This window comes from Dasypus novemcinctus, chromosome 12 (assembly GCF_030445035.2).
Source record: "Dasypus novemcinctus isolate mDasNov1 chromosome 12, mDasNov1.1.hap2, whole genome shotgun sequence".
NCBI lineage: Eukaryota > Metazoa > Chordata > Mammalia > Cingulata > Dasypodidae > Dasypus > Dasypus novemcinctus.
Window position 1 is genome coordinate 17,434,629 of NC_080684.1, and position 12,749 is coordinate 17,447,377.

At 43.1% G+C, this 12,749-nt stretch overlaps 1 protein-coding gene across 1 annotated transcript; it reads left to right on the plus strand.

The window, feature by feature from the left end:
- The first annotated feature begins 513 nt into the window (after positions 1-513).
- Positions 514-1,443, plus strand: LOC101417510 (olfactory receptor 8S1-like). The gene has a single exon (XM_004484425.1). The coding sequence runs from the start codon at positions 514-516 to the stop codon at positions 1,441-1,443; it is 930 nt and encodes a 309-aa protein (XP_004484482.1).
- Positions 1,444-12,749: the final 11,306 nt, after the last annotated feature.

Genomic DNA, 12,749 nt, shown 5'->3' on the forward strand with positions numbered 1-12,749 from the left:
GGCTACATCTTCCAATTTGTCCCAGACTATAAATTGGAAATACATGAAAGTGCCATGTTATAATCTATGAACTTGAAAAATATCTACAGTAGTATACACCATAGATAGGATCTGAATGGCAATAAAAGGTCAAATAAGGGAAAGACCTGTTTAGAACATCCATGCTAGGAATTCCAGTAGTATCTACAAATGTTAGGGAATATTACTAAGCACAGGTTGTTACAGAAAAACTAAATTAGTAATGAGCCATATCCTGGAAAGTTGGTGAATTTTTAAAGCAACCTCTGAGAGAGAAGGTATCTTCTCTTCATTTGTTTATATACATCCAGGGTTGACAGAGGGTTAAGGATTGATGCAGCTTATCAACCCAGGAAGAAAGATATGAAAGAACCAATAAGGCAGATATGAAATATAAACTAGCTGAGATGAAGACTTGCATCCTTTGATTATTGAGTATGGTCAAGACATTTCAGGTTTCCTCCCATTTTTATTTCTAGGTAAAATCCTCTCTAAATGGCCTTGGAGAACCATAGCACCATCAACGAGTTCATTCTCCTGGGTCTGTCTGCTGAACCACGCATCCAGGCTCTGCTCTTTGTGCTGTTTTTGCAAATTTACCTCCTGACTGTGACAGGGAACCTGATGATGCTGCTGGTGATAAGGGCAGATCCCCATCTCCACACGCCCATGTACTTCTTCCTCAGTCACCTCTCTTTCCTGGATCTTTGCTTTTCTTCTGTCACAGTGCCAAAGCTACTGGAGAATCTGTTGTCTCAGAAGAAAACCATCTCTGTGAAGGGCTGCCTGGCTCAAGTCTTCTTTTTGTTTGAGAGTGGATCCACTGAAGTCTGCCTGCTGGCAGCTATGGCCTATGACCGCTTTGCTGCCATCTGCCATCCTCTGCTCTATGGACAAGTGATGAACAGCCTGCTCTGTCAGGGGCTGGCTTGGGGTTCCTGGGGACTGGGCTTTTTGAATGCACTCTTGAATATCCTTCCTGCTTTGAACTTAGACTTCTGTGGAGATTATACCATTGCCCACTATAGCTGTGACCTGCCCTCTCTCTTCACTCTATTCTGCTCTGATATCTCTCCCAATTTTACTCTCATGCTCTGCTCCAATCTCCTCTATGGGATTGGAACTAGTTTCCTGATCTTCTACTCATATATACGCATTGTCTCTACGATCTTGAGAATGACCTCCTCCTCAGGTAGAAGCAAGGCCTTCTCCACATGCTCGTCCCATCTCACTATAGTCCTTCTGTTGTATGGCTCAGCTTTCCTTCGCTATTTCTTGCCAGTCTCAGGATCACCACTGGAGTTGATCTTCTCTGTACAGTACAGTGTGGTTACTCCCTTAGTGAATCCCCTCATCTATAGCCTGAAAAACAATGAGGTGAAAGCAGCTGTCAAAAGGACCTTAAAAAAATATCTACAATATTAGCCACCCAAACACAGAGGGTGAAGGATAACTAGTGCATTACAACACTACAGATATCTGACAAATTGACAAGAAAAGAATTTCCTTATTGATCCTCATATTTGATCCAGAAATGTAATTACAATTTCTGAGATCTCTTAGGGTGACACTGGGAACGATAGTTCAGTTTAATTTTGTCTTAGAGTAAGAGCAAAACTTCAAATAATCATGTTAATTCAACCATTTTTCCACCGTATTGTCTTTTGGCTGTATTAATGGGTCCTCTTACCATCTTCTTTGTGTTTGCTATGCAGAATATTGAGCCTCATGGAATGAAATCACCAAGTGCCCAAATCATGAGATAAGGCAACCTAGACAAGGCTCATGGTCTTGTATCTGGGGAGGTGAGAAGTTTGGAACAGAGGGAAGTGCTGTAGAAGTAACTAAGAGATTTAGGACTTTGAGAGATCTAGACCTATCATAGGTGGGAGCATCCAGAGGAGATAGGACAGCTGAAAAAGAGAGAATTCATCAGGGGATCCACAGCCAGCCAGTTTCTAAGATCTCCTAGAAAGTAAGGAACCATCAAGACTATGTGTCATTAAAATAGAAGATTTAACAGAACGGTATTTTTCTCTTTGAGCATGATATTGGGATACAATTGGAGAAGATATATTTTGAGGAGTAAAAGGGCATATTTTATGAAGAACAAGATCAGATGGAGGAAGGATAGGAATTAGAAGTCCATACCCATCAAGCAATGCAGAACATCTGTTTGCCTTAAAAATCGGTGCCTCAGTTGCTAAGCCCAAGATTTCTTAGGTCTTCATTGCAGGATTGATGTTCTCTCCAGATATCTATAATAAAATACAAGATTGGGACTTTATTTCACAAATATGAGGACAGAAGGTGGTTTCAAACTAAGAGTATAAGAGACTAGATTGGAAAACTTCTCTACTTACTTTGCAATTCCCACCTCTTGATGCCCCTTTTTCCCACCCGGGCACCCATATCACTAAACTGCCCCCTGTGAATTCCCTTTTCACCACCTCCATGTATTTTTATAGCTTTCCATATCATTAAAGAAGAATTCAGCAGGAGAAAATTTTCTTAAAAGTCACTTGTGATATAGCATTGCCTTTTTTTTGGTATTCTGAGATTTGCTTATATATTAACATGTATTTATATTAATCAAATTGCCATGATGTCAATGTGCATGACTTGATAGTATTATTTTCCATATTCATGTAGATAAAAGAACACAATGTATACATAGAAACATTTATTAATCTAGTTCACCTTATTTTTCAATGTACTTACTCATACATAATAATTGTAAAACCTATTAATAGGCATTTAGGTAGATAAAATTTAAATAGAATTTAATTTATCAATAAATACTAATATGTACTAAGTAAACATGAAAAAAATGATTATTAATTTTGGGTACATGTAATTACTTGATTTTTTTGTTTGTGTCTGTATACATAAGGTTTTTTTTTTTTAAAGATTTATTTTTATTTATTTCTCTTCCCTCCTCCCCCCTCATCTGGTCTCCATGTCCATTCACTGTGTGTTCTTCTTTGTCCACTTGCATTCTTCTCAGCAGCACTGGGAATCTGTGTCTCTTTTTGTTGTGTCATCTTTTTTTAAATTGTAATGTATGGATATTATTTTTGAGTTAACTTTTTTTTTAAGATTTATTTGTTTATTTCTCTCCGCTTCTCCCTGCTGCCCCAGTTGTCTGTTCTCTGTGTCTATTGGCTGGGTGTTCTTCTTTGTCTGCTTCAGTTGTTGTCAGCAGCTCGGGAATCTCTGCTTCTTTTTTTGTTGCGTCATCCTGTGTCAGCTCTCTTTGTGTGCAGTGCATTCCTGGACAGGCTGCACTTTCTTTCGTGCTGGGCTGCTCTCCTTCCGGGGCACACTCCTTGCGCGTGGGGCTCCCCTACGCAGGGGACACCCCTACACGGCACGACACTCCTTGTGCTCATCAGCACTGTGCATAGGCCAGCTCCACACGGGTCAAGGAGGCCTGGGGTTTGAACTGCAGACGTCCCATGTGGTAGATGGACGCCCTAACCACTGGGCCAAGTCCACTTCCCTGTTGTGTCATCTTGCTGCATCAGTTCTCCATGTATGCGGCGTTGCTCCTGGGCAGGCTGTGCCTTTTTCGCGCAGGGTGTCTCTCCTCGAGGGGCGCACTCTTTGCATGTGGGGCTGCCCTACACAGGGGACACTCTTGAGTGGCACAGCACTCCTTGCACACATCAGCACTGCATGTGGGCCAGCTCACCACACAGGTCAGGAGGTCCTGGGTTTAACCCTGGACCTATGTGGTAGGCAGATGCTCTATCAGTTGAGTCAAATCTGCTTCCCTATACATAAGGAGTTTTTTTTTTTTTGGTTTATTTTCCAGTTAATTTAATGTTAAATTTTCTACTACCTGTTTTCTTCATATTAAAATCCACAAAGATGATTGCATGTTGTGATTTTTACATTCAGAAATGTTATATTGGTAAATGCATACCTGAGTACTAGTCTTAAATTTTTAATAATGTCCACAAAACATTTTTTTTCTTATTTTTTCTTCTTCTTTATTTTCTTTTAAGTGTTACATTAAAAAAATATGAGGTTCCCATATACCCCCCCACCCCACCCACCCCACCACCCCTCCCACATCAACAACTCTTCCATCATCATGGCACATCCACTGCACCTGGCGAATACATTCTGGAGCACCGCTGTACCACATGGACAGTGGTCCACATTGTAGTCCACACTCTCCCCCAGTCCACTCAGTGGGCCCAACAGGACATAAGGTTTTAATTGCAATTAGTATATTTAACAACACAGCACGTTCAGATATATCTGTGAAATAAATGATTTTCTTACTTTGCTGAATATCTTGTTTTCTATTTTGTTCAATTTTTCAATTTTTCCTTTGATTTTTGTTCTATTATTTCAGACATGTGAATGGCCCTTCAGTTAACGATAAGGAAATCATCAGAATAGTTAATATTTTTAGAATATATAGTATATTATTTATTCCTGAACATGACTACATCAGGTTTCCTTTATTCTCATTTTACAGTTGTGGAAAACAAGGCTTAAAGAATCGTATTACACTGGGTCTCAGCCACAAAGATAGAATATAGCAAGGGTGGAATTCAAGCACAAGCAATACTTAATATAATTGCATATTTTAAACACAACGCGAGGTTGAGAGAGCCTGGAAATTATTTCTAATTAATTCAGTTTACAAATGTCAGCATATTTTGATCATGACCAATTATATATTCTCTCCCAAATGTTACCAGTTTTGCCTAATGTTCAAATAGTGGATGCCCTGGGTGTGGGGGATATACCAAGACTTTAAAGCTAGACAGCTCATTTGCTAAGAGAGTCTTCATTTGGCACTCAGGAAAGTTTTGCTCCTTTTGTATCCTGTTGCTTATATGGAAATGATGTTCTGTGGCTATTTGCCATGCTTATCCCAGTGACAATTTTTGCAGCCACTCACAAGCACCTTCTCATGGTCTTCCATGACTTGAGTGAGGATAATGATAAAGGAATCACTATGTGAGTATATTTGAACAGTTCTACCTGTTGAAACTTGTAATGTTATTGCCTAAAACTATTCAAAATTCCTGATTTAAACATTCCTCTCTTTGAGTCAGTGCTGATGTGAGCACTGCCCCCCAAAAATGGGATTATCTGTCCCTGAAATCCAGACATTTCCGAGCCCAGCTTCAGGGAGAAATAGCTCGCCACACCAGCAGCTGAGGCCCACGTGTCAACAAGGTGCAAAGTGACTTATTTCACTTTGCAGGGCACACTGGGACCGAAACCTCTGCTGGGTGACGATGTGATGTGTGCAGTTCCTTGGGAGTAATCATAGCACCTCAGTGTGTGCTTGGGTGGGAAACAGCTGTCAGAAGATTGGAAGCCACTTCTCCATGTGGCCAGTCTAGATGGGTCCAGTGATTGCTCTCGCTCAGTTCCTGTTGGTTAAGTAGAACAAGGGCTGAAATCCCTTTTCTTCAAAAAACTATTACATGTGCAAGCCATTTTCTGGGTAGACAATTTCTTGGGAAGGAACATCAATTGTTATTCCTCATTATTTAGGAAAAACCAGTAGTTTGGCTTTGGACAAAGGATAGTCACTGTAAAGTTATGGTGACCATGGTGTGGGGGTTATCTGCAAAGTCTTACTGTTCTGGCATAGAGAGGGTCACTAGTTGTTCTTGTCTGCTCTAGTCCAGTTTGCCTATCCTGCTCTTACCAGCTAGGTTATAAATTTTGAATATCAGTAATTTTAATGGAAATGACTTACATTTCTTTAATTCAAAATTGATAATTTCATGGGAAATAGGGAGGAGATAATGGAAATCTTGTAGCTCCAATTCACAATGATACAAAGAGGAAAGGGTAAAAAGTCATCCAGATTCTCTTGCATAAATGAGAAAAAGAATCAGGAAAACACATGTATGTTAGTCCTACAAACAAGTTGGATGTGTATTTCAATTTCAGAAAACCTGTGCTGGGGAGCAGATATGGCTCATCCCACATGGGAGGTCCCGGGTTTGGTTCCCAGGCCTCCTAAAGAAGACAAGAACCAAGCAGACATTAAGCAGAAATAACCAACAGAAAACTAGCACAAAATGACAAGCAAACAGATGAGAGAGCCAGTGGGGGGGGGGGGGGGGGGGGAGCAGGGTCGAAGGAAAGAAAACCTGAACTGAATTTTAAAAGAAATCATTTGGGATCCACACTGCAGGTATCCTTGAGCTAAGTGGATTTGTTTTTTCCTCTCCCTTCCCCCTGCCCCGCCCCAGTTGTCTGTTCTCTGTGTCCTTTTGCTGTGTGTTCTTCTTTTGTCCGCTTCTGTTGTTGTCAGCAGCATGGGAATCTGTGTCTCTTTTTGTTGCATCATCTTGCTGTGTCAGCTCTCCTTGTGTGTGGCGCCATTCCTGGGCAGGCTGCACTTTCTTTCACGCTTGCAGCTCTCCTTACGGGGTGCATGCCTTGCACGTGGGGCTCCCCTACGCGGGGATACACCCCTGCATGGCACAGCACTTTGCGCGCATCAGTACTGCGCGTGGGCAGTTCCACACGGGTCAAGGAGGCCCGGGGTTTGAACTGTGGACCTCTCATGTGGTAGACGGACGCCCTAACCACTGGGCCAAGTCTGCTTCCCTCAAGTTTTCTTAATGCTAACAATGTGTCTTTAATATCCTTTGTCTCTGTAGTCATATTTTCCTGCAATTCCTTGAATTGATTTAGGAGATAAGTATGAACATTATTGATTAGTTGTTTTAAAACCTGTGTGTCAGCAGCATTTTTCATATGCTCCTTTCGTTGGGCCCTCTCTTCCTGTTTCTAAGAATAGCTTGTAATTTATTGTAATATCTAGGAACCTGTTTATGTTGGTGAGTTACCTCTGATAGGTCAATTTCTCTCTCTTGCCTACTGGTTTAACAATGGAGTGTTTATGTTTCATGGCTCTTCTTTCCTTTTTGGTTAAACTTATTCTGTATTTTTATATTGCCTTGTTTCTGTTATCAGAACATGGTCAGGGACCCACAAATGGGGCACCAACCGGGTCCAAAGGGCCTGGGGATTGGGACAGGAGAGATTCTAAAAACCATTTTTTTCCTCTTCACTTTCCAGTCCTGCCAGCAGATGGTGCTCTTTGGCGAACCTTTCAACAGAGGTGATCTTTCACCCTCCACTGCTTGGTGTTTCTGGGCAGTTAGAACCATGATTCAAAGTTGGGCTCTGCTATTTAAACTCTCTCATTGAAGAGAAACCACACTCAGCCCTCTCCCACATCCTCCCTCTTCCAAGGGAGGAAGACGTGGTCTTCCCTCTCTGATGGCCGCTGTAGGTCATGGGTTCTACATAGGCTGCTCACCTTGAAGGTGGGGCATGGGCGCAATTCCCAGCTGAGGGGCAAGGAACTCACAGTTTTCATTTCGTTCACTTTATCTTTCTTTCCCCACTCCCTCCTGGACAATGCTTGCAGCACTCTCCTGGTTTGCAGACACCCAAAACAGCTCCTTTGGGCAGCATTTACACCTCCCTGCTGCCTTTATAAGTGAGGTGATCCCCGGCAACCTACCTCAGTTCCACAGTCCCGGAACTCCTCTGATTGAGCTTTTTAATTGTACTCATTTTTCATATGAGAAAGGTCAAAATAGAGAAATTAAAGGTGAAAGGAAAAAATGTTTCAAATAAACTATGAATTTAAAAAGACAGTAAACTATAGACATAGAACCTAAAATGTTAATAATGAAATACTCTCAGGAGTTTGAGGTCATAAAATTTTTTTGTAAACTTAGATGAAATGAACAACTTCCTAAAAATATTTAATGCACTTGAAGTCACTCACAAGGACCTGGAATGCCTTGATATATCTCTAGTTATTAAGGAAATTATTTCAATAAATAAAACCTTTCTATCATTAAAACTCACGTAGATTGATTTTATACTTGCAGCCTTTCAAAATTTAAATAGAGTATTTCAATCTTAAATAACTTCACCAGAGAATAGCAAAAAGCGTACTATTTCACTTATTGTATGAGACCAGTATAACAATTTTTTCAACAACACTACACATTTTAATGAACACTTTTTGAAGACATTCTTTCATTCAACAAATACTGGCTGCACGTTTGCTATGTACTAGGCACTCTGATGAGTATTGGGAGGGTTACCATAAATATCATCAAAACGGTGATTTCTGCCATTGAGAGTGCTAAAAATAAATTTTAGAAATATATTTTTAAATGTTGGCTGCAAATTGTTTTATATTAAGTAGCTATAAAAATTCCATTAAAACTATTTTTAATAAAATTCTAATAATACTTTGTTAAAAAATGAAAAACCCAAGGCCCATGCTAAAAGAGATAGGAGAGTAGACTGTCACGAAACACAATGGTCACCCTAGACCTTGCGATTATGGCAGCAGGAATAAGACAGAGGTGGTGTCCACCCTTGCTGATGAGGGAAACACTCAAATGATTTGCACTTCAATCAGAATTTTTGGACAAATGGAATCTAGATCTAGCTCCATTCCTGACCCATATATTTACGTTTGCCTGTGGACACTGGCTTTTTGTTGTTGCTTTTGTTGTTGTTTTGGACTGTAATGTAGAGGTTATGAGCACCAGCTCCTAAGTAAGACTGCCTGGGTTTCATCCTGGTTCCACAATTCATTATCTGTGTGGCCTTGGGCAAGTTACCTAACATCTCAGAGGTTTACTTTCCTCATATGGCAAATAAGGAGCCATAATCCTATCTGTCTCCTACAGCTGTTGAGAGGAGTAAATGAATGAATACACGTGAAGTGTCTAGAACTGTGCCTGGCACACTGGGCTTGGTTGGACTTGACAGTTCATTACCATTAATGTGTACATTATACAAGACGCTTTTAAGTATAAGCTGAGGTGGTTGATGGATATATCTTAAGCATTGTAAAGGTTTCCAGGAAGACTAAAACGGTCTTTAAATAGAGGCAAAGAACAAATAGTTGGCAGTTTCATATAAAAAACCAGAATACTGTCTCTTCTAGAAAAATCAGGATGTTGCTGAACAGGAGATAACCAGCGCCCACAGCAGAATTCAACCATCCCAAACACTCCCCATGGCTTCACCTGCCATTGGTAATTGCTGTTAATTTTCTTATCACACAACTCCACTGGTTCATGTTAATAACCTGGCGCCCATGCACATTTAGTTTTGCAGCCTTGGTATGCAGTGATGGAGAAAATAAACATGGTTATCTCCTGTATAGGCCTTACGGGCTTCTGTGCCAAAATAGAATGATATGAATATGAATATATCTCTTATAAGGTCCTTTATTCAGAGAACCCTGTAAAACCTTGCTGGGTTATAGAAAGAGTTACCCACAACCTTGCTACTGCAGTGCAGTGGACAGGAATGAAGACCCTCAGGCCCTACCCCAGACCTACTGAACCGAAATCTGCATTTTAAGGAGATCTCCAGGTGGGCACATGAAAGTCTTAGAAGCACTGCTCTAGACCTTGGAGCCCTCCTGGGAACACAGGAGGCTGTTTCCCTGCTGAAGCTGCAGAAGGGGCTGCTTTGGCCCCTGTGGCGCTGGCAGGTAAGGGCTGCAATTGGAAGATCTCTGGCCGTTGTTACTGTACCAGCAGTTACTCAGCTGCAAGGTGTCTGGTAAGACCTCTGAGATGAAACCGGGGGTACAGGTGGCGGAGAAGAAGGTGGTGGTGTGGGATGAGTGTGGGCAGGAGCCACTGGAGGGCAGCTGGAGCCCCTGGATCCCGCAGCTGCCAAGGAGAGCCGGCTGAGGCCTCCCCCTGCTCCTGACACTCAAGGTGCTGAGGCTGCTGAAGAAGGTGTTGAGGCAAGGGGCGGAGGTGGGCGTGGCTCCTCCTCGAGAGGAGGCGGTACCCTTGGTGCACTCAGGAGGCTCTGGGGCCTGGGAAGACCACAGCAAAGAGGAACGGCTGGCTCCTTCTGTCTTAGACGTCCCTGTGGCCACCGAGGAGCTGCCGCTGGCATAGGAACTACGCCTTTGCTTCATGCAGAAATTCTCATTGCGAAACATTTTTTCACAGTTCCATCTAGGGTCCAGTAATTGCCTTTCCCTGGTGTCCTCGCAGGCTCCTGAAGCAGTCGTCGAGCGACACGTTGTGGCGGATGGGGTCCTGCCGCCGGCCTCGCTGCGCTGGGGGAAGGGGAGCTGCCGCCACGAGCTGGTAGCTGGGGCTGAGCTTGCTGCAGGGGCGCCCTGGATGGTCGTGGCTGTGAGCACCGAGCACGGCAGGCGCACCGTCCTCACGAGGTCCCCTCGCTGCCCAGGACCGCCAGCTCAGCGCGCCGTCGCCAGAGGCGGTGGAGGCAGGCGCCGATAGCGAAGGGCCGCTGCGCGCAGCCGAGGGTGGGGTGGGGGCCGGCGGCTGCGGAAGAACCAGGGCGCGCCCCCAGGAACCCGCGGCGGCGGGAGCCCAGGCAGGCGGAGACCGCGGCGGGCGGACAGCGGGAACCGGCGACGCCGCCGCAGGCAGGGGCGGCAGGGGCGGGAGGCGGCGCGGCGCAGGCCGCCCCCACCAAGGCTCCCTGAAGGCGGGGCTCGCCCTGGCGGCGGGGGCAGGGCCGGGGGCTGCGGGACAGACCCGAGGTGTCGCCGCAGGGGGGGCCTCGTGCGCGGTCACCGCGGGCTCAGCGCTGCCGCGGCCGGGGGCGAGCTGCTCTGGCCTCGCCGCCCGCGCGAGCATCCCCTGGGGGCCAGTTGCGCGGTCCCCTCTCGGCCCTGGGTGGGTGCTGGCTGCGTGGTGTTAACAGTACGGTGGAAGGGTGGGTGCGCCCAGTATTACTATTTTATAACCAAACCGCACAATTACACAATATAAAATGTCAACAGGTCTGTTTTTCACAGAAACATATTTTAACGGTAATTAAGAGTAAATATTAGCTCTTAACTGGTGGGTTTATGTGATTTTGTAGTACCTTAAAAAGAAGTGAACGCATCAAAATAAATATGTAAAAGAAATGTATATGAGCATCAGTGATGATTGTGTATAATGAAGAAGGAATTCATAAGAATCCAATTCTGTGCCTCTGAAAAAACAGAAAAGCAGGAAGTAATAGGGATGAAAAGACGAAAGTAGAGAAAGAGGAGGAACTGTAAATTCTTTGGAACAGCCATGAGATTAATGATTAAGTAAAATAGGGAAACTGAAAATGTTCACCATTAGAGGAATTAAACTAGGGCATATGTACTTCATAAAATATTAACAGAGACTAAAAAAAAAGAATGCTTTGGAAAGTGTAAAATACTTTGTCTTCTGTAAAATAATAGAAACAAAATGGTCTAAAAATTATAATCACAACCATATGTAAGAATCCCATGTTAAAGACACTTCCAATAGAAAAATTGGATGAAATTGGAATAAAATATTTCTAACAGTTAGCAGTGGTGTTCACTGGGTAGGAGCCCTACATTTCTGTGTTTTTCATAACTTTTTCATTTTAAAATATTTTTTAAAATATGGGTATTTTACATCAATCAATAATACTTTCTGACTTAAAATTTGTCAAAATAAAGGGGAAAATAATTAAAAATAGCAGTATCGCTTTTTTCAGCCCTGTTAAGCCCTTTCTCTCCCAGCCTGGACCAGCCGGCACGTATACCTGGGACACATAATCGGTTATTTCCTTTCTCTTCTCTCATTTTTGTAGTAAATTACTCGCCTACCTAAACTGGCATGTTCTTAAATTCTTTTTTGTAACATAGCCAAGAACCTAGAGAAAATCTGGTAACACCTGGTGGGTATGAGAGGGGAGAGGGAGACCCTTTTTAATTCTAGTTCAGACTCTTATACTTCCGGTACAGGGAAGGGAAGGGGGAAGCTTCCTCCTTTCCTGATCTAACAGCTCCTCATTATAGGTGGAGGTTGAGCTGATGAAAGAGTTAATAGAGGCTCCCTGATATGAATCAGGGAGGACATTTTTCTTTCTCTCTGATAACCCTAACAGGTAAAATTTTATGTTTTTTCACTAACATAAATTGCTGAGAAAGACAAAGGGTTGAACATAGATAATCTCATCCCATTTCTGCTCTATTTTACAGTACAGCTTTAGCTGTAATATAGTGTTCCCTTCTAAGGCACCATTCTCAGGCCATTTTTCTCCTTTATTCTCAATTATGTTGAGGCCAGACTGTTATGGATAAACATGGATATGCATGTTATGGATAAACCATATGGATTACCAATTTTTCAAGATACATTCCAAAAGGCTACATTCAGGAATGCTATTAGGATTAGAATTTCCCATTTTAAAGAATTTCAGTAACCAGCAACCAATTAAGAGCACTTTATCAATACAAATACAGTACCATACAATTTAGCAGTTTAAACAGACATGTGAGTCTAAGTAACACAACATTTAAGAAACAGACATTTAACACGATATTTTACCAAATACCAAGTAATTGCTGGATGACTTATTTTTTAGGAGTCTACTCAACAAACGGACTCAAGGTGGGGACTCAAACCCCAACAAGAATGGTACTCAGAAAGTCAGGAAAAGGCGGAGTGCTCAGAACAAGGGGGATCCTTCTGGAAGCAGGACCCAGGCCTCCAAACCCAGCTCTAGGCAAGGGTACCCGAACCGCCAAACTGCCTTGCTGACCCACTCACCCAGTCAGATGTCCAGACTTGGGCCTGGAACCACTTCTCTCTTTGAAGCTTTAAAGCACCGTAGGGCCGGGAGAGCTGGCCAAGCAGGGAGAGCCCTATCGTTGAGCTTTTAGACCAAGGGGGTCCAGTGGCCACAGAAAG